The sequence below is a fragment of the Carassius gibelio genome, chromosome A16, assembly GCF_023724105.1.
Source record: "Carassius gibelio isolate Cgi1373 ecotype wild population from Czech Republic chromosome A16, carGib1.2-hapl.c, whole genome shotgun sequence".
Classification (NCBI taxonomy): domain Eukaryota; kingdom Metazoa; phylum Chordata; class Actinopteri; order Cypriniformes; family Cyprinidae; genus Carassius; species Carassius gibelio.
In genome coordinates this window covers 12,560,274-12,583,266 of record NC_068386.1, presented here as the reverse complement: position 1 = coordinate 12,583,266, position 22,993 = coordinate 12,560,274, and the positions used below count along the sequence as shown (strand labels likewise).

At 38.1% G+C, this 22,993-nt stretch overlaps 1 protein-coding gene and 1 pseudogene across 1 annotated transcript; one reads left to right on the top strand and one right to left on the bottom strand.

The window, feature by feature from the left end:
* Positions 1-12,961: 12,961 nt before the first annotated feature.
* Positions 12,962-18,618, bottom strand: LOC128030664 (alpha-1,3/1,6-mannosyltransferase ALG2-like; annotated as a pseudogene).
* A 147-nt stretch (positions 18,619-18,765) lies between these two features.
* On the top strand, positions 18,766-22,993 carry LOC128030663 (protein transport protein Sec61 subunit beta). Its single transcript, XM_052618468.1, has 4 exons — positions 18,766-18,931; positions 19,369-19,466; positions 19,771-19,875; positions 22,618-22,993. The coding sequence occupies exons 1-4, from the start codon at positions 18,929-18,931 to the stop codon at positions 22,703-22,705; spliced, it is 294 nt and encodes a 97-aa protein (XP_052474428.1). The 5' UTR covers positions 18,766-18,928; the 3' UTR covers positions 22,706-22,993.

Here is a 22,993-nt window from a genome sequence, read left to right as displayed (position 1 = left end):
CGCGTCGGACAGGGGGCTGGGGGCGGTCCTGTCCCAGGAGATAGAGGGGGAGGAACGGCCGGTGCTGTACATTAGCCGCAAGCTCTCAAAGAGAGAGGCTAAGTACAGCACCATTGAAAAAGAGTGCCTGGCCATCAGGTGGGCCGTCCTCACCCTCCGCTATTATCTCCTGGGACGGGAGTTCACCCTCTGTTCGGACCACGCTCCGCTGCAGTGGCTCCACCGCATGAAGGATACCAACGCGCGGATCACTCGTTGGTATCTAGCTCTTCAGCCTTTTAAATTCAAGGTGGTCCACAGGCCGGGTGTTCAGATGGCGGTGGCTGACTTCCTCTCCAGAAATGGGGGGGGGGGGGGGGCTGCAGGCCGGACGGCTCCCCGGCCTGAGTCGGGCGGTGGGGGTATGTGGCAGGGGGGGCGTGGTTTAGCGAAGTCTGCAGCGGGAGAGAGGATCAGGAGACGAGCGGTAAGTGAGTGGTTTGGGCAGAAATTATTATCACCTGTTTCTTGTTCTAGTAATTGGCGTGGAGAGGGTATAAAACGCCAGGGGAGACGGAAGCAAGAGAGAGAGAGTCGGACTGCTGGCGGAAGCCGAGACCGGAAACCGGAAGCCGGAAAGCGAAAGCTCCGAGTGAACGTAGCAAAATAGAAGTCACCATATGGTGTTAGAAAACCTTTGTTTTATTTTCATTAATAAATTGACGTCAGCAGTCCAGCCGACCCCTTGTCCTCTTCCTTACCCACACGAACTCACAACAGTCATCTATATAAAAAGAAGGAAAATTTTGCTTAAGGTCCTCTTTGGTTTTAACAATCATAATCACACTCTTTTTAACATTAAATTTTATATCATGCTGCACACCATAACTTGAACATACTCGAAGCAGCTTTTGTAATCCTGCGCTACAAGGAGACATAATAACCAGATCATCAGCATACATCAAATGGTTAATGAGACTATCACCTATTAAACATCCAGTCTTACAATTATTCAACTCCACAGAAAGACCATCCATGTACAGGTTAAAAAGAAGAGGTGACAATATCCCCCCTTGCCGAACCCCATTCGTCATAAAAAACGGTTCCGATACGTTCTTACCCCATTGAACTTTTAAGGTTTGATGTATATACCAAAAATATAATATTCTTATCAAGTATGGGGGAACCCCTCTTTCTTGCAATTTTAAAAATAACTTAGTATGATTAATTCGATCAAACGCCTTAGATGCATCTAAAAAGCACAAAAAAACAGTTGAATTATGTAGATTATACTTACTAACTACTTCCTTTAATGAATATATGCATAAATCAGTGCCATGCTTACTTTTAAAACCAAACTGATTATCCGTGGTTGTTAGATACTCTTTAAGCCTATCCATAAGGATTCGCTCAAATACTTTAGAAATCACACTTGCCAGTGCAATTGGCCTATAGTTTTCTGTACCAGTTATTTTACCTGTTTTATCTTTAATTACCGGTACCAGTAAAACTGACACCATGGAATCAGGTAACACACCATGGACTAAAAATCCTGTAAAGCATAAAGCAAGTAACACTGAGATCCTTGGACTAGCATGCTTCAAATGTTCAGAAGTTATGCGATCTGTACCACAAGCTTTATTCTCAGCCAGTTTCTCAATTGCGTACTTGACCTCATCAATTGTAACTATCATACCTTCATCATTCGCCACATGACCAACTTTAAATTCCTTCCTCTCAACACAATTAAAAATATCTCCATAATATTTTCTCCATAAATTAACAATATTCCCCGCCCCAACATATACTGAAGCACCAACATCACTGCAGCACATCGAGCCTCAAGTATCACCTCAACGCAAAACATATAGCAGCTAGCGTAGACTTTATACTTTATGTTGAACTATGTATTATTTTGTTGGTGCAACAGTTTATGTTGAACTCTTTATTGTTTTGGCCAAGGTTATTGAGAGTTGGAATTAGTATGTTATGGCCTCTGAAGCAACAGAGAGATGTTTTCTAATAGTCAGTGTTTCCAATGTTCTGAATGTAATTGACAGTATTGTGTTTTACTTAAAAAACACTTTACAGAAGGTTCCAGCACCTATAAGCTTCCTGAATTTCTGAAATGTACTATTTCTAAATTGTTTCTAAATATGCTATTGCTACACTTCATGGCAAAAATTGCACTGGTCTGCTAGACTTGGTTGAACAAAAATAAACAATATTTTGTTGCTTAAGCTTATGTATTCAGTCATTATTCAATGGTATACTATAAATCCATGTGAAAAAAAATTACTTCTCACTGTTCTCAGGTCAAATATTTATATGCGATTAAAATGCGATTAATTTCGATTAATTAATCACAAAGCCTCTAATTAATTAGATTAATTTTTTTAATCGAGTCCCGGCCCTAAAATATACATTAAAAAGTCTTGCTGTCTTAAAGTCAAGATGCAACATTATTATCTTTTTTATTCTGTTCTGTGATGTACATCCAGTTGAACCAGATTATCACAAAGGACAAAACTTGACTTGTTTTATTTAGACTTTGTTCTGTTCATCAGTTGCTAACTGGTTGGAGACAAATCTGAATGCATGTTTTAATAAAGTAAAAATGTCATAAATAACATGAGCACTCTGGACAGCATACATGACCAGACAGAAGTACATTTTAAATGTTAAAAATAAAGATAATAAAACCTAGAAGAGTAAAACAAAGTAACCATAATTACATAGAGGTAGGCTATAGGTTTCTGTGTACAGTAAAAAAAAAAAAAAAAAAAAAAAAAACATTCCATCAACCCAAATCATTTGCTGTGCTTATATTTCATTTGAAAAGCTACATAGACTTGCATTATATGACCCTCAAATTTGCACATTCTTCAGAGTAGCAAACAAACAAAAACGTCAACAAATTATCATTGAGTGTGTCTTCAACTCCTAACAGTGTTTGTGTACTCAGGGAAAGATGCACAATAACCAGCTTCGCATCCCACCATGTGTGATCGCCTGGCCTGGTCAGCCATATTAAACCAGGCCACAGTTTCAACTTGAGGGCTTGCTTTTATTTCCATATTACGCATATTTTACAGATACTATTTGAGTGCAAGCACACACCCAGAAACACTTCACGGTTATTGACAGAAAGAAAAAGGGCCCTATTATTCCTGAGAGATCTTGTGTGAGGCTTCATTTTAACTTGTCAACAGTCCTTACATACTGTCAGCAGAGCAAGCACTGTTGACATTCTCATCACTCTTCCCCTCGCTTTGAGTCTAGCACACCGAACAGACACGAACACATACCAAAGATCGATAGACGTCTGTGTCGCCCACTGAAGACGGTACTGTCTGTCCGTGTCCCCGGGAGCACATTATAGGCACGTGCCGGGTGTTAACCCATTAATCTGATGATGGGCGGATGTGTTATGTTCCCTCTCCCACGGGAGTGTGTTGGGGTGATAGATTGAGCTCTATGTGTGTGCGCACGCACAGCAAAGATCTCCAATTCTTACTTTGAGCAAATAGAGATCAAGAGCAAGCACTTGTGAGCTTTCAGTTTCTCTCTGTCGCACTCATTTGGAGTCTGGTCACAGATATCTCCGCTTTGTCTGAGTGTTGCTTGATTGCTATTTGACCCGGAGCGATCGCAGCATTTCTCTCGCGAGCTTGTCCCGTCAATCTGTTTGCTTTGCGCCATTTGTTTCCGCGGTTATACAGGTGTATCCAGCTCATCTGAATGGTTTGACAGAGGCTGTTAGAACACAAACACCCGCGTGTTCCAATCAATAGCATCATTAAACGTGAATTAGCGCTAACTCAATAAACTACCCAGTTTAGCAATCTCGGTCGTTTACCCGGGGAGGCCTTGTTGCTCACTGACGCGTGGATCTTTGTGGATCTTTGTGGATCGCAGCAGGAGCTGTCAGTTACTCCAGCTATCCTCAGGATGGATGGCAAGCAAGGTCGTATAGTTTTGGTGGGAATATTGCCGGGGTTGAAGTGTGAACTGTTGTAGCTCCCTCATAAGGTGTTTGTTTGCTTAAATGTTTATTTTTGTAAAATGGTCTTTTGTCCTATCATCTGTCACAGTGTCTGGTCTGTGTTTCCCTGGGTGTCCAGTTGTGGTCTCACTTCCCCATAGTCACCACACTGCAGGCACTACATTTCCCAATAGCCTTCATCCCATTCATCACTGTTAATTGCACACCTGTTAATTGCACTCAGCTGTCTCCACTTTCATCGTTTTCACCTGTCTTTATAAACCGGTCTGTTTCTATCTGTTTCATGGAGTCCTTGTTTTCCATCACCCGGCTTTCTAGTGTTCTTCATGTTTCTTATTTTTGGACTGCTTTTGTTGTTATTGACCTCTAGCCTGTTTTTGGATTTAGATTTTTGGATTACCCTAATAAATCACTGCAATTGGATCTCTCGTTTCATCTGTGCATTCGTTACAGAAAGACTCCAGCATGCCCAGATCCAGCGGTGTGGGATTTCGTATCCGTTCCCCAACCACCATAGAGGAGCGGATGGGGAGACTGTCGAACCCAACCACTCTCCGTCAGAAGGGGAGTGAGGTGGGTGGTTTGGCTCAAGTCTTTTGGACAATGGCAGTGGGGCTGGGGTATAATGATGAGGCCCTGAGGGACCTATTCAACAACAACTTTCACACAGAGATTCCGGAAAATACAAGGATAATGCGTTCCGTGATTTGTCCCAGCATGGTTTGATTTTGGTTCATTCAAACTGCTAGTGATTTTCCAGAATCTGTTGACTTCTGGAATATAGTGGAGTCTGTGAACGCACACACATCCCGTTAAGACATGTGACATTATGATGTGATGTGTAATGTGACACGTACCGTTTCACCAAGCTGGCAAACAATCTCAGCTTCAGCACGGATAGTGAGGAGCTCCCTGATCCTCTGCTGCATACCAGTTTGGAAAATTATTTTCATTGTGAACGTTGATCTGCCTTCAAAACACCCAGTAAAAGAGTCGCATGATAACGCGTGTCATCACTACAAATACAGCATTAGTTCTTAAAGGGGTTTGAAAGACATACTGTAACTTCGACAGAATACTGAAGAGGACTGAAAATATATCCACTTTTGTGAAGATTCGACAACGAATGAGAGGCTTCCAAATAATTCACTTGAAGGAGAAAGATTCTGAGTAAATTGGCGCCAAGTGCTGCGTTATAAGGGGCGCCACGCCCCCTAATTTTCACGCACTTGTACACCATTGGACATTACAGAGCAATGGCGTTTAGCGAATCAGGCTTCAGTATTCTAAGGAGAAAGGTAAAATAAAAAGGGCACAAATTAATTATAAAAATATACATAACCTTCCGTTTTGACCAGTAAAAAAATGCTACAAATCATCTCATTACCATAAAACCTTTTTTCTTATACAGTTGCTGTGACAGTAAAAAAGTATGTGGTCACACTTTCATGTGTCCACCTCAATTTTCTTTTACACAAGTACACAATCAGCACATGCACTTAATTCAGCAAACATAAACTGCATGTGCAGCTGTGTAGATTTGATATATTAGGTTTTAGACTCACGCCCCCCTGCTCTGCCTCGTGGACAGATTCTCCTAATGAGAGACCAGTGCATTTGTGTACTAACATCATTACTGTAATCACAGACACTGATGAGGTTATCATTATCATGATGTCCATGGTCATACACACAAAGAGTCGCACATGCACGCATAAATAATCTACTGTCTGAGTGTTTGTTAGTGTAATTGATGTAGATATGAAAATAACCTGCAGTTCCTGCTGTAATGATGAATACATAATACACTACATAGTAACTCTTAATTAATACATGCACACTGTACAAAGCTCCACTGCGGATATATATGCATCATACAAAACATTTCTTTATATAGATTTATAGTGCTGTATCTCACATTAAATCTCATTATTGCAGTAAAGAAAAAAGATGACAAATATTCTGTTCATATATATATATATATATATATATATATATATATAAATAAATAAATGAAATTAGAATAACAAGGGCATTATGCACTACACAATTAATATAATTTAAAACCTTTTCTGACTTTGTAAATGGTAACAGAGAAAAAAACCCTGCATCAAACACACAAAGACTGAGTATCACACACTACCAGACTCGTGTGTACTAAAATTAACTCAAAATATTGAAATATCCAACTGTGATGGATTCGTAGTCTGAAGCTAACAACAGCAACAACAACAAAAATCAATAGTCTGTGCCTATCACACACTACACATTTATTTTGTGCCCAATATCTGCAGACTAGCTCTGATTTTTGGATTTGTCAATATTGGATTTGTTTCTTACAAACACACAGCTTTCACTTCACAGGACATTAATTGATGGACTGGAGTCATGTGGATTACTTGTGGATTATCGTATTGTCATTATCAGCTGTTTAAACTCTTGATCACACGGCACCCATTTACTGCAGAGGATCCAGTGGTGAGCAACTGACATTGCTTAATTTGTCCAAATCTGTTAAAGAAACGAAATCATTTAGATCTAGGATAGCCTGAGGATGAGTAAAGTTTAGCAAATGTACATTTTTGAACTACAGTACTATGCAAGTGTTTTGGAGACATTGCCAGAGTTCTTCTGGATTGAGTCTGTCTCAGTTTGTTCTGTTTCTTCATGTTATTTCAGACAGACCGATGATGATGAGATCAGATCTCTGTGTGGAGCACTGGCTGTTGTCAGACTCCTTGTGCAAACAAAAATCTCACAAGATTATTACAATTAATGGCAAAAATTATGTTTGGAAATGTAAACTGATATTTACTACTGACACACTACAGCAAAAGATTTAAAACCATTTTATATTGGTGAAACTACTAGTCGCCTAAGACTCTTGCACAGTACTGTATATATTTAAGGCTGAAATATGCCACAGCTCTTCAGAAAATTTTTCCCTGATGTCTATAAACTGTTCCTTGAACAAATCCAGCATTAAAAAGAGAAAGTTTGAAAAAAAATGGAACAATGGGATTAGGGGAGGAAATGACACATCCAAGTATCTTTGTCCGGTGTGACGCCTCTCTATTGACCCTCAGTATCTCTGCAGCTCCTCTGTGGATAACAGAACAGATGTTTGCAGTGTCGTAGCGCTCAGTGATTTCCCATGTGTTCCTCCCTCCCTCCACCTTCCTTTCTCACCTCTCCTCCATCTGATAAAGATTGCTGGCTGGGGTTCAGTTGCTAATTGAATATGCTATGTGTCTGTTCGAATGACAGGGAATGGGGGAATGATGATTAAAAGATTAAATCAATTCAGCTCAACAGCTGCTGTTTGCTGTCAATTTCATTACAGGCATTCAGGGAAAAAAGGCTTCGGGTTCTGATGTACTGGGGGGACTGACTCACTCTTGTTTCCTTTGGCTGCTCGCCTTTGCCTCCCTCAGATTTTTTCCTATCTTTTTTCTTTCTCACCTCCTTCTTACCTCCTGCATTGGACCAGTTTTGACGTGATTGGTTTCATGTTGAGTTGCAAAAACTCTACTGAAATTGTTGGAAATATGGACTGAAAGCTATCCATTAGCATTTCCATTCTTTTAAATGGTAGCTGCTTGGCTGGCGCAGGACCACCAGAAGTTGTGTAGCCAAGTTGTTTTAAGCTTTGACATCAAAGACAGTAGCATATATATATAAATATTAATTTCACACCAATGTTATTTTAGCATTATTTACACACTATTATAGCATTTGTTCATATTTTAAAAATAAAGCTTTTATTTTTTTTTCAGCTCTTATTTCAATTTTACTTTAAGTGTTCGCAATTCTGATATCTGCTTTTGTCATTTGTATTTTTATTGTTATTTTAGTATTTCTATATAGTTATACTTTATTAAAATTTTTAGTTTTAGAAATTAAGTATTTGAGTAGTTTAAGTATTTAAAGCTTCATTTTTTTATTTGTACATTTTCGTTTCAGTCTTTTCTACTAATATTTATATATGCAAATTATATAATATTTATATTTTATAAATAATATATAAAAAACTAATACGTATATATTATACTTATACAAATATCTAATATTTGTATTTTATTTTCAGATTTATTTCAGTTAATAATAATGTTTTTTTTATTGTTTTAGTTAACAATAACAACACTGTTTGAATCCTTCACAGGAAACAGGAACTGGTAAAATGTCTTCTGTATGTCTGTAATTTATATAAATGATACACATTTTTATTTCTGCAGAATACACAGCAACTTTTTAAAGACGGTCAGGGGATATAAATGATTTTTGGACCTAGATTGTAGTTACGACTTTTACTAGGGCAAATGAGATACCATTATGGGTCAAATTTCACTTTGATTGATGAGATATGATAAAAATAAATAAATTAATAAAAAAACGTGGGGTTACACACAAAAAGGGGATGTGAGAATGTGCTGGTTGTGATTCTACCAAATGTTGCAGTATTGATTTTGTTTAAAATAAAAAATTCTTGCTTTATAATCTGCACAGGGTCATCAAATCTTTTTCATGAAAACTGTGTGCTCTTAATTAGTCTCTTACTTTTCAGAATATGCGTTTTCATCATGGCTTGACAGCATCATTTTATCAAGTGCACATAATCACAATAACACTAACAATAGCTGTAAACTCTCATTTCCTCAGCATGCTATTAAAATCATATAACCTTCATCACTCTCATGGGAATCTGAGTGATAGCTGGTCATCCGCTACAACACAATTAACCGTTAGAGATCAGTAATGAGCCAATTCACAATTACACACTCTTTAAGAGTCACCAGTGTGTGCTTAATACTCACCTCTGGAACTTGTTAATGTTGTGTTTTTTATTCAACTGGCCAATAATTTCTCATTCTCCACTTGACTAAGAGAGCACACCTTTGACATTTCTATGCTTTCAACCATTTATTCATACCCCTATCAAACCTCAAAAAGGGGAAAAAAATAAATACTGTGAACATTAAATGATATGATTTAAGGTCACTATATCGCTTAGTCCATGCTGTTGAAGTGTTAAGCCAGTGTGAGTCTTCACTTCCTAAAGAGTCCCCAATGACCTTATTATCCTGAATTATGCTTCTGTTCCAATGAAATGCTTCTATGTACACATCCACTAAACACACCCTCAGTTAATAGCATTGTCCTAAAAAACTCTGGGGATCACCAAGACACCCTTTACAAAACGTTAGAGAAAGAAACAACAAAGATGCACTTATACCTAGCTTGACAACTGCTAAAAAATATTTTGCTTAACCAGATTTTTGGAATGATTTCTGGTTTAATAAAAAATATGATAGAACAGTATAATCTCTAAAACAAAATGCACTTTTTAAACTATTTTTCACTTCTTCCGAATTAAGTTTATTTGTATTTAGCATTTTGTTCCTGTTTTTTTTTTTTAGTTTGTCTTATTGAACATCATTTACTGTTGGTAAACTATTATTATTGAAATAAATAAACTGTAGGCTATATAATTTCCAGAAAACAAGCCTAAATATGCTTCTCAACTTATTTTAATATATAATTCATATGTACTGAAAAAAACATCCATTCTCCAAATCCCATTGGGAGAGCCTAAAAAAATACAGGAAATATATATATTTTTTTTGTGTAAGTTATCTCTCTTGGAGTTTTATTCAGCTTCTAAAACAGATGCCCAATTACTAATAAACATCAGTGGTCCATTATCCCCTCCCCTTCCCTCCCAACAGCTCAGCTCACCCTGTTGACTCTTAATTAAATCCTTGGCACGCATAGGCTACTCCTTTACCTCTTCACACACACACTCGCACAATGAAGTGTTGTCTTCCTCGCGAGCTGATAGCTTTTAACGGTGGGTGCTTTTATCGAGAGACCACGCTGTGGGTTTATCAGAGCGGTCTTTGAATAAATGGCTGACCCTCGTGCCCTCTCTCTTGGCCGTCTCTGTAATTCCGGCGCTTCCATTAGCTGCTGTATTGATAACGCTCATTAGCATATTTATGGTGATGGAGGGAACGTTATTGTTTGTGCTGGTTATTAATCTTCCCTCTGAGCAACTGCTCTGACAGCTCAATCTATTCTGCCATCGCGACACACACCCGCTCACACGCGCAACGCTTTCAAGTTGAACGCCGCTTTTGTTTGAAGGTAAATAGGCGGCGTCAGGGGGCGCGCGCGAAGCAGGACGGGATGGGTGATTGACGCGACCCCTCCTCAGGTGAGCGCTGATCTCCAGCTGGGCATCACTGTCATTCTGCCAACCGCTGCCAGCGTCACGCAATCGGTCCACCTGATTATAACAGGTTCTAAACGCACAATTAAAAATGCATTTACAGTAAACACGCCTGTAATATCTTTACTCTTTCTGGAGTGATTGAAATGGGACAGCTGAAGTTGATGGGCATCAAAAGTGCCTGGTTTGCTAAGTGCGTGTGTAGTCGACTCTGAGGGGAGTTGTTTTTGTGCCTGAGGAGGGCGGATGGGGGTAGCTGAGCATCTAATCGGGTGTCCCAGGTGACTGGTGAATATGCGTGGTGTCACTCCTTCTGTTTGAGTGACAGCTCCCTGATTAAGGGCCAACTGAGGGCTGGGAAGCAGCCAGGATCACCGAGGGGCAATGAGCATCTCCACATGTTCTCAATCTCAAACCACATACACACACCATCTCTATAAACACGCGGCATTCCTACATCAGAGCAGATCTTGTGTTCTTGTTTGGGCCAACGTTTATAACTCAGATGATTTCCAAAGCCTCATTGGTTCACAAAGCCATATTTACCTGTAAAAATTATCCCATCATATTCTATAGCACTGGATATGAAATAGCAATAATCACATTTTCTTAGCTTCCTGCATCACTTGGGTCAAACAAGATGAAGAAGAAAGAGAGAGAGAGAGAGAGAGAGAGAGAGAGAGAGAGAATTTACCACTTTGCAAAGCTCTCCTTTGAGCATGAATCTACATACATTTTGTTGTTGTTGTTGTTGCTGTTGTTTTACATTTTGCCATAGGTAAAAAAACAAACAAACAAAGCCACAACCCCACTTTTAACTGAATGAAAATGATTCCTTTTATATTTGATGTAACAGTCATACTCCATAACACTAATCCTTGTCAGTAGTCTTTATTTGCAAAGAAATCACATTTTCTAAGCTTCCTGCATGGACCTGTTGTCTATTTGACATGCAACTTTCTTTATCTTTGGTAATAAATAACTGTTTTTTATTGAGGCTATCATTTTGCTCATAACTTGCCACGGAGAGATGTTATTGATTGCTATTTAAAAAAACGGAGCAAAAGTTTTATTTATTTTATACCACAAATGTAAATCAAAGCCCACCCCTCACAGCACGCCATTAATCCCAACCAGATATATGCTAATGCACAGGAATATTTTATTGAAGCTGTAAAATCTAAAATCATAATTTGCAAGCGTTTCATATAAGAAAACACTAAAAGACAGGCTATGAATACAAATAGTTGTAAACTAATATGTCATACAAAAACAGTCAAGAGATATTCCTGTCTGTGTGTATCCATCAGGGTATTATTCTTATTTCCTGTTTTGAAACATTTAATGCCGCTTTTATATGGAAAAACTGTTGTTACTACAAGATTTACCACTGGTTATCAAATAGTCAACCGGAAATTAGTGTCATCTCTTTCTGCACCATTTCAGAGCTATTTTAGAGAAAATTAAAGTTTAATTCATGTGCCACTGCAGCAAACAATATAAAGTCGAATATCTCTCGCTCATTGTATTCTCAAGAGCAGGCTTGATGAATACCATTAATTACAGGTCATGTCCATCACATCTGCACTGCAAAAACGTTTTTTTTTTCTATTCTCCTATTCAACAATCATATCTAAATATCTTTAACTCTAACACAGAGAGAAGGTTTGAAGGTTGTGCATTCTGACTTTGTTATTGTGGCCATTTGATTTACATGTTCGCTGGCCCCATAACCCCTCTTTTTATGTGATTAAAACCCAATCAGTGCACGGCTAAAAATAAGGTCCTCATCTTTAACGCATCGAGTGTTAATGTGGAAATGCAACAAAAACTGCTCCCAAACTGCCAACAAAACGGATGTGACGCTAGCGAGGCAATACATCAGAATTAAAGCCTATTTAAAAAACACCCCCTTATTAATTTAGCATGCGAGCCCAAGTGCACCGAGGTTATCGCATGATATTCAGTGTTTCATATGAGTGGAGGGGTCATCTAAAGCAATGGTTCCCAACTAGGGGCCAACTAGGGGTATTAATTTAGTTTTTTTATTTTTTTTTAAAGCTTTATATTACCAGTAGACTTTAAGAGTTGTGTAAATGCACTGGTTAAAAAGTGGGATGCCTGAAATGCTTGGAATCCTGAAATGTAATAACTTTCATTTTAGTACAATTATTTTAGTTAGTTATTTAAATCTATCTAACCCCTATTATCTGTAAATGCAGGAAGTTTTGAAAACAAATCTTTGGCATTAAAGAAAAAGTACTTGTTATAGACAATGGAGTGCAGGTTTAGAACCAGGGGTTAAATTTACCATTCAGCATCATCGTCCCATTCCATGATGTCATTATAAACCTGTATGAATTTTTTTTCTTTCCAAAAACAAAAAAACAAAGTAAATCAAAGTCCGAACCATGTTGTTTTTCTTGTATGTAAAGAAACATTTTTCAAAATACAAAATATATATTTTATGAAAATAAGTCATGCAGGATTAGAAACAACATGAAAGTGAGTAAGGGATTGTAATTTTTGAGTGAACTATCCCTTTAATTGGTTTATAACATGGTGCTTTGGGAAACTTCATTCAAAGACAAAGAAGAAAAAAAAGTGGTTGATTGAAATTAAAATGGAAATGTTAACACAAAAGTGACCTATTCTGGAAGAGTAAACAGGCCACTGTTCTGTCTGGTCAGCCTATATCCAATACCTTCAAAAATAAAACTTTCAAGAGACAAAGACAAACAACAAGGCAAGATGCAGCATCTCATTTAATCAGAGCGTGGGTCTTGTATCAATAGCATCAAGCATCAGTAACAACCTCAAACCCAATACAGCATATGACCTTCAGTGTCCTAGGAAAACTTGTTGTTTTTCTACTCATACAAACTTGTTATGAGCTTCTTTAGTTTAAGGCTCTTAGCTTCCTCCATTGTTATCACTAGACAAAAGCAGAGACACTGGTGAACAGAGCAGGGCACAGAAAACTTCTCTATTGATTTCTGCCTGAGAAACTCTCTAATAGGCCTTTGGCATAACCTCCCCCCCCCCCACACACACATATATGGACTCAGGCCATGCAGTGATATGCTTGATCAATGTGGCTAGTGTACGATAATTCATTAACCTCTCGGTCAGACGAGTGCTCCACATTCTTCAAGGCTTGTATTGAACTTTTAAGCCATGTTAACTCCCACTGCTCTTTTCTTTCATTATAGACGACATGCTTTCATTAGTCGCCCCATGGCAACCAGACTGGTAGAATGCATCCGTGTGCTGGTCCGAAGCGAAATGGCCTTTATTATGTCATAATTGGTTATTGGGTAAGGTTTATGATGTGACTGTAGAGCTCCTCGGTGAAGGCCTGTAGCGAGAAGCGCTGCTGTACCCGCTCTCTTCCAGCCTGTCCCATATGCTGCTTGAGCTTAGGGTCTGTTACAAACTTTTGCATGGTGTCGGAGAAGCACTCAGGGGTGGATTCACAAAGGAAGCCTGTTTTGTCATGGGTTAACCTGAGTTAACAGCAATAACTGGCCAATGGGAGTACATGGCCTCAATGGGTACAGTGCCAAAATGTTCATTGCTTGGAGTGTACAGTACTGTACACAAGTGCTGCTGTACAGCAAAGACAGTTTTTGTTTATCTGAGATGGACCGCAGGAAGGTGATGTGGTCATCCAGGCCAAGAGAGGTTGCTAGTAAGTGCAGTTCTTCATAGTGCTCTACATTCTCAACCACACGCTCATCGTAACCCACTGCCATCACAAGATGCACATGCTCCCATTCCCCCGCAGACAGATGCTCCTTCAGGGCTGCTAACGCTTGTAGAGCCAATGGCAAGTTCTTTTTGCGTTCATAGCCATTGATTGACAGAAAGATGAGGCTCTGTCCCTCAGGGAGTAGCCCGCTGAGGCCCTCTACTTCAACATTGAAAACTGATGAGTTTAGAGAGGGATAAAGGATGTCAGTTTGAATCTCAGCCAGTTTGGGGAATGTCTGTTTGAAGACTCCTGCAGTGAACTGGCTGTTGACCAAAATGCGGTCGGCCATACCTGTGGTCAGATCCTCGAACCAGTCGATGGGGCCGCGATATATGCGCTTCAGAGCATATTCAGTAGTTGGTCAGTAATTGCTTTAGAGAGTCAGTAGTTGTTCAGGAAAATGTGGCGTGCCAAACCCCAAAAGGGGATACATGCTGAAACCTGAAAGAGGGAGAAGGTTTGTGGTTGTTAGGATAACAATTGTCTTGATTCTGACTGGTCAATCACAGCATTGTATGGTCTACTAAACTTTTTACTTGACCAATGTTTATAGCATCTTTTATACTGTGGTCATATATTATGTCTTGATGGCTTTCCTGTAACTCAAACTGTAGCATGGCGATAGCTACACCAAGGTTATGGGTTTGATTCCCAGGGAATGCATAAAATAAAAAATAAAAATAAATGCTTGCAATTCAGTGTTTCTTTGGATAACAGCATCTGCGCCAAATGCATGAATGTAAATGTATGTCAATGTATAATGCATTTCTTAGCTCCTCCTTCTCATATAATAAAATAAGTTCGTAAGTTAATATTATTTCAATTATTATTATTTAATTATTAAAATGATAAAATTCATTTATTATTATTTTGTACTAGCAATGTTATCACAGAAGAAGTTAGATATTATGTTCGAAAATGTTTCTTAATACTTTGCTAAAGTCCATCACTGAAAAATAGCAGTGCTGTCAGGCTGAAATAAAATAAAATAAAATATTGGATAAAATGTTGCTGTTGCAACTACCTAAAACAAATAAGTTTATTTCTTAAAAATTACTAAAACTGAAATAAAAAAGCCACAGAATAAAAGATACAAAATATTAATAAATACTTTAATATTATAAAAAATAATACTAAAATGACACTGATACTTAGCAGTCAGTGTTAGTAGCATTAGTAGTTAACTGATCACAGAAAACAGCATCAAACTCCTCCCCACTAAAAGTACAAGATAGAGTGTTACATAGATCATGCGCAGGTATACACACAGAGCATGCTGGTGGAAAGCCAGTCACCCACACACACCACGGGCAGGTCAGGTGGAAGCGTCTCAGAGAAGCAATGCTGGGGGTCATAGTGTGCCGTCCAGATCTGAACGCCGCATCCACGAGAGCGCAGAGCTATAGCTGCATCCACCACCAGATGCTCTGCTCCACCTATACCCAGATCAGGGTGCAGGAACACCACCCGAACCACCCTGTCCCGACCACAACCTGCTCAGTCAAAAGGGGGTCAAATTAATGTTTTCACCTCATTTTCAAGCTCAAAACAAAGCAAGTAGATTTTCCAGTTGCTGCAGTACAGAAATTCTAGTAATCTATCACCAGTGTTGGGAAGGCTACTTGATTGATTGGAAATGAAGGTTACAGATTACAAGTTACCTTATTTAAAATGTAACAACAAGTGTAAATGTTTCAATTACTTTTTTAAAGTTATGTAACTGATTACATGTCTCAGTTTTATTAGTTATGTTCAAACATTTACAGTAAACTAGGCAGGGTTAACCTCACACCGCTCAACACCAAAAATGCAATCAAATCAAGAATCTGTGATTTTTTTAATTCTCTTTTATTGAATTTGGTAAAGATTTGCAAAGCTTTCACTGACTAACTTAAATGTATTTTGTAAATAGGGTGAAAAGGTTATAGAATACCCAAATTAAACTGTTTTGAAACAGTTCACAGTAAGTAATAGGTGAGGGTGTCATGGTTGAATATAAAAGGAACATCTTAGTCTTTGCCAGCAAAGCTTTTTAATGAGAGGTGTCAAACAAATCAAAAATCACATGCAAAATCACAAAGAATTTAGGTCTTTCAGCAACTACCATACATAATATTGTGAAAAGATTAAGGAAATCCAGAGAAATCTCAGTCTGTGTAGGGCAAGGCATTAAATATAGCCTCATGGGCTCAGGAGGATTTCAGAAAACCGTTGTCACTTAACACAGTCTGCCTCTGCATCAGTAAATGCAACTTGAATCTCTGTTAGTTACTCTAGGGAGAAAGCTTTACATCAATTCTATGCAGTAATGCCACAAGGTTCTCTGGGCCCGAGCTCATCTCAGATAGTCAAAAAGACAATGGAAATGTGTGCTGTGATCAGATGAGTCCACATTTCTACTGGTTTCTGGGTAAAATGGACATCGACTTCTCAGTCCCAAAGACCAAAGGGACCATCTAGACTTTCATCATCAACAGAAACAAAAGCAAATGTCTGTCATGGTATGGTGGTGCAGCAAAGCAAACAGCATGGGTGACTGGCATATGTGCAAAGGTACCATTGACATGGAGGCATACTGAAACTGTACAGACATATACTGCCATCAAGATGACATCTTTCATGTGAAGTACATTGTTATTAGATCAAAACAATGCCAGGTTTCATTTTGCATGTGCAGCAACAGCATGGTTTTGTAGACAGAGTGATTGGGCTAGACCTGTCTGCAGTATCTGTATCCTACTGAAAATATGTGAACAGTCATTAAAAGGAGAATCAGACAATGATGATAACTACAAGACTGGACAAAAATTTGGATTGCAAAACTTTAACAATTACTATCTTCAATTATCAAACAATTAATCATTGTAATTGAATGGAAAGTTGGTGTGACAGTGGTAAATATGCCAACTTTTTGTTCTGCAGCCATCAAAATAAAAATGTGTACATATTTCCAAATTAAAACAAAGTTTAAAGTGAATGAACAAATAGGCCTATTGTATTCTTGATTTCATGGCATTTCATAAAACGTCTGTAATTACTGTCAGATGTTCAAAATCCTTCATCACTTGAATTAAGATTATAATAATTTCATTTTAATACAGCCACCACAAAATCAGACTTACTTTGGGATCATTCTGAGGTTAAAGACAGATTTAAAATCATAATAGTTTAATAGCTATTATAATGTTTCTGAAATCAAATCTTTGCACAGATATGACAAGAAACACCGGAATCTAACAATGCCTTGGAAAAAAAAAGTTAATCTTATATCATAATGCATATACATAAACCCAAATATGAAATAAAACCATTATTGAATAAGTAAGTGTCATATTCTCTGTATTAAACTACTGAAACATTGGTGTTTCATATTTTAGAACTGTCACTGCAATTTATGATAGAAATCAATTAAATCTGTTTGTGGGTGTGTGAGTGTGAAATAATTCAGATGTAAACTCATTTGTCATTAACATTTTCATAAATACCTGTAATTTAATTAGGCTACACATTTTTCCCAGTGACTGGAACCAATTACAATTACATTTATTTTATAATTAAATGACATAATTCTGTTACATGTAACTAGTTACTGCTCAACTCTGTCTATCACACACATACTTGCGTTTACTAGCTATCTAAATGAAGACATTTCTTAGACTTCTGTTGTTTTTATATTCTACCAATCATAAGTTCCTAACAAGTCTAGTCTCAAGTCTACTTTATTTATAGAGCTCTTTTTCCACTACAAAATAGACCAAAGGACTGTACAGCAAAACAACAAGATGAGAATAATTAAAACAAAAAGAACAACAACAGAAAAACAATTTAAAAAAATTTACATCTGCCAAAAATCAATAATTAAAATCCATAAACAAGTGTTTTCATGCAAGATTAAAAAAAAAAATCATCTGAGGGTGCAAATCTCTCACAGAAAACATGGTTAAGAATACACACACACACACGAGCTTTGCAGATAAGGTTAACAATGTTTTTATCAGAAGATTAATCTTAATCACATCAGGTATCTCATGTCACTGTGTGTTACAACAATCTGTCATAAGCTCTAATTTCTTCTATTATGTTATTACAGTCCTGCAATATTTAATGTCTGCAGCTGGACACGTGAATTCAGAGCTGGAAAAAAAAATCAGTATTCTTTCTCAATGTCATATATTTAGTAAAACATAAGTCTAGACTCAGTATTTACCCTGCTAAGTTACATAGTACTAAGCAGTAACACTGTAACAACATATATCTCATAGTTTTGTTTACACTTACAGTATCAGTTAACCATACAAAATGTTTTAAAATATTCTTTTGAGAAAGCACTCACCTGTACCCTTACGTTTACTGAAACTAACTGTAACTGTATGAATGATCATATATGGCTCAAAGCTTGCGATTTTGTGAAACTGGCTTCCTGATTGAGCCAAAATGTCTGCCCAACTCTAGTCTGGTCACATCATCCATCCATCGCACATGACACGTCACTGCACTCCGTTGAACAGCCTTTGAATTTTCCCAAAATCAATTCTGTAGCTAAGCTACAATTGGTGAAATTCTTTGTTTTTATTATGATATGTTTTGACGTTTCATTGCAAATCGAGGCTCAGAAACCAGCCTAAATGTGTTCAAATGGAATGCGCTGGATCACAATTCCGATCAGGCACGCTAAGGGTTCCTATTTATATAAACCATAGTGGTGATTAGGCACAATTTAACTGGAGGGTGGCGGTAGTGCGCTAAGTTAGTCCGCATCCGCCGTTAAACAACCAAAGAAGAAGAAGAAGGGTTCCTATGAGGGTCCTTTCTACGGCTGTCGTGGCCTTCTCAGTGAAACGTCATCAATAGGCTCCCTCTTGTTGTAGTGGTTTTGGTCGGCAGGAGTTCAGTCACAGAGGCAGTCAGCTAGATTCATTCTTTTTACCCACAGCGTCCTAAGCATATACTATTAAACAAAATGGTAAGTTTCTTAATGCAGCCTTTGGTAGTTGTATAGCTTTATAGTAAGTGTTTTGCGCGTGTAAACCATTATATCTGGATTGCTATCTGGTAGCCAGTCATGCTCTGTAGTAATGTACAGTTACCGTTATTGGAATAATTAACATAGTTCTGTTATTTATTTACTAAGCAGACGCTTAGATTTGATTTTTAATCACTGGAATTGGGGTTTTGGATAATATTTCGTTACGTGCCAGTAGATTTATATTCAAAGTTTGTAGGGTTCGTTCACGTTCACGTTTGGGAGACGTGGCTCTTTCGAACGCCACACCAACTCGTCAGTCTAAACCTGACACATTCTCTTAGCGTGAATATTAACTTCACTATAAACTATATGTTGCATTATCTCACTATTATGTAAGTTTGAACGTCTAGTAATATGTATATATTTTTTTTCAGCCTGGACCCGCAGTCAGTGCTACAAATGTTGGTGCCTCCAGCCGTTCCCCCAGTAAGAGCGTGGCCCCCCGCACCGCTGGGACCTCAGTCAGACAGAGGTGAGGACCTCACAAGATCAGATTTGTTTGGGTGTTAATACACCATCAAACTGAATCAAAGAGCTTTCTTTGTATGTCTGCAATTTGATCAGCAGACCCATAATGATATTGTTTAGTTAGAACTCTATAAATCACAGTGGACTGTTGATGTCTTAATCAGTGTTTTGTCCTGTGAATTTGACATCATCATTGTTTGATTTAATTAATCGTTTGACATGTTTATTCAGTTTGAGTTTTTGATATTATCTGACACTTTAATTTATGAATTTAAGCAGATAGATTTTTGTTGTTGTTTTTTTCTTAGGAAAGCCCCTAGCAGTGGTGCTCGCAGTGCAGGCAGATCCACAGCATCAGCTGGCACTGGAGGGATGTGGCGCTTTTACACTGAGGACTCACCAGGACTTAAAGTGTGAGTACTCACACAGAATGTTTAATACATTTACTCAGAGATTTAAAAAAAAAACAAGCTAGACCATATTGGCGATGCAATATAGCCAAGAGATTTTGCATATCTTGAACAGTTTGGCTGTGGCAAGGAAATTAAATTATGGCGAGGAACAGGTAGTGTACAGTGGTGTGAAAAAGCGTTGGCTCCATTCCTGATTTATTTTTTTGTTTGTTACAATATTTCAGATCATCAAACAAATTTAAATATTAGCCACAGATAACACAAGTAAACACAACATGCAGTTTTTAAATGAAGGTTTTTATTATTAAGGGAAAACAAAATCCAAAACTACATGGCCCTGTTTGAATAAGTGTTTTCATGACTCCACCCTAAGAAAGAGACTGGGCTAAAGTAGTCTGCATGGCAGAGTTCCAAGATGAAAACTCCTGCTGAGCAAAAAGAACATAAAGGCTCATCTCAGTTTTGCCAGAAAACATCTTGATGATCCCCAAGACTTTAGGTAAAAGACTCTGTGGACTGATAAGGCAAAAGTTGAACTTTTTGGAAGGTGTGTCTCCCATTACGTTTGCTGTAAAAGTAACACCGCATTTCAGAAAAAAGAAAAAGAACATAATACAAACAGTAAAATATGGTGGTGGTGGTAGTGTGATGGTCTGGGGCTGTTATGCTGCATCAGGAAATGGAAAGACTTGATGTGATAAATGGAACCATGAATTCTGCTGTTTACCAAAAAATCCTGAAGGACAATGTCTGGCCATCTGTTCGCGACCAGGACAATGATCCAAAACACACCAGCAAGTCCACCTCTGAATAGCTAAAGAAATAAAAAAATGAAGACTGGAGTGGCCTAGTCAAAGTCCTGACCTGAATCCTACTGAGATGCTGTGGCATGTCCTTAAAGGCGGGTCATGATCAAACCCTCTAATGTGGCTCCATTACTACAATTCTGCATGGATGAGTGGACTAAAATTCCTCCACAGCGCTGTAACAGACTCATTGCAAGTTATCGCACACACTTGATTGCAGTTGTTGCTGCTAAGAGTGGCCCAATCACTTATTAGGTTTGGGGGGCAAACATGCAAAAAAGCGCTTGATGTCATTTGTGTTTTTTTCCAAGCTGATTCGGTGGTTGCCTAGGAACATAAAAAACGCAGGACACAGCTCTTTTATATATTGTTGTGTGTGTGTTTCACACTTGATGTTATAGTGTAACCCTTTCATTCCTGTAACCCTTAAAACCACACTCCTAGAGGATTACTGTAAATGCATGTGTCTGCTGTGCACATTTGTCCTGATGCCACTGTGGTGTTCCTGATGCACTGGTGGCTTTGGCCTGTCATTGCTGCTTGTAGCTATATTTCTTCTCCAAAGTGAACCGCATTTTTGAGAGCCTAAACATGCTCAAACTTAAGATTATTTTTGAAAATGTTATTAATATTTTTAGCAGAGGTTTTCATAATAAAATTCTTACAAACAGTGACGTGAGGACAGTTTTGGAAAACAATTATTTTGATATTTAACTGGCATGTATTTTAAAATAAACTGTAAAAATAAAGGAATTAAAAATTACAGGTACACTCAGACAATTTAGATTTAAATTGTTGAATTACAAAGACATGTTTACAGGCTGAGCAGTTTTCTTTTTTGTTTTTATTCATTTTTTTTTGTAATAAGATTTTGCTATGTAATGTTGTATACAGTCTTTTTTTTCTTGTTAGTCATTATGATTTGTTTTTTAACAAAAGGCTCTGTGGTGGGGTGGAGGGGGGGGGGGGGTCTGCTAGCTATGAAATCATGTTATTTTTTTATTTCTTAATTTAAGGACAAACTAAGGTTACGATTTGAGAATTAATGTGTAAAGAACTAACACTGGTGCTCATTTTTAATTCATTCCCTCAACTCAACAGGAAGTGACATGAAAGGGAGGGGCAGAGGGTTCTGGGAGGTTTAGCATTTATAAGGATAAACATGAAATTTTAACGACAGGAAATTGGCCTCGTGGGCTCAACCTCCGTCTTTATTTGATGTCTCCCCTGCCGTTTCCCCTCCTACAGCTGTGTGTGTTTGCTGTATTTAGCGCCATTCTGCCTCTGCAGCTAATTTCTATAATGGTATTTTCTTATGGAGCAATTTTTCCACTTTTTTGTTTTTGTTTAAAGCACTGTTTTACATGGTAAATGTTACATCTGTTCATTCCATATGTCCGCATTAGCTGAGCATGTCAGAATGGATTTACAGTGGCAGTGTTTACAGTCAAGAGTCTCTTAGAGTAGGAGAGTCTGTGTGGAGTTATGTGTGTGAAGTATTTTTCACTCTAGGATTCGTGTGTCTGTGTGTTTTGAGCTTAATTAAAGTTCCGTCAGAAAAGGTCACATCAATTAAAGCCTGAGGGGTGGGCCTTCAGTCAGCATAGTTACGTGGCTGCCTAGCGACTCAAGGGATGGACAGTTCCTCCTTTAATAAAGCCCCACATTTTCCGACTAGCTCGTTAACTGTATCCAACTGGCCAGCATTTAGAATCCTAATTACCCCGTCTTCTGTCACGTGATCAAAATGAGCAGCCCTGATTGGCCCACTGGGAGGAAATTTGCGCTGCACTTTATTTAAATCCCCCTATTATTGTAACTGAAATTTGAGAAATCTTTACTGAGTTTGGTCTATCCTATTTTCTTTATTATTATTTAATGACCCTAAGGAGATTTGGCAGTAATTCCATCTATTTCTCTTTCTCCTTTGTTGCAGTGGTCCAGTACCAGTTTTAGTGATGAGTCTGCTCTTTATAGCATCTGTATTCATGCTGCACATCTGGGGAAAATACACCCGCTCCTAAACCTGCACCTCTGGACTCCGACCCTGAAACCTGTCACTGAATCTTAAGCCATTGGATTTGGACCAAACTCTGACTATCAACACCCCCAATCCCTTTTCCTTTTATAAAACCTCCATTTCAAGGGGTTTTCACCCCCACAGAAGTTTACCCAGCCACTACAACCATTTGATAATTTAAAAAGCATCCGTTTTTTTTCTTCTTTTCACAACAGATCAGGACTTTTTTTTTTTTGTTAAACATTTGTTCAAACTAATATGTAAAATTGTACAATAAAATGCCGTAAAATAA

Bases quoted from the DNA above. Each gene is read 5' to 3' on its own strand.
- LOC128030663 (XM_052618468.1), top strand. The intron at 19,467-19,770 runs GTGAGGACCTCA...TTTTTTTCTTAG, and splicing joins GGGACCTCAGTCAGACAGAG to GAAAGCCCCTAGCAGTGGTG. The intron at 19,876-22,617 runs GTGAGTACTCAC...CCTTTGTTGCAG, and splicing joins GACTCACCAGGACTTAAAGT to TGGTCCAGTACCAGTTTTAG.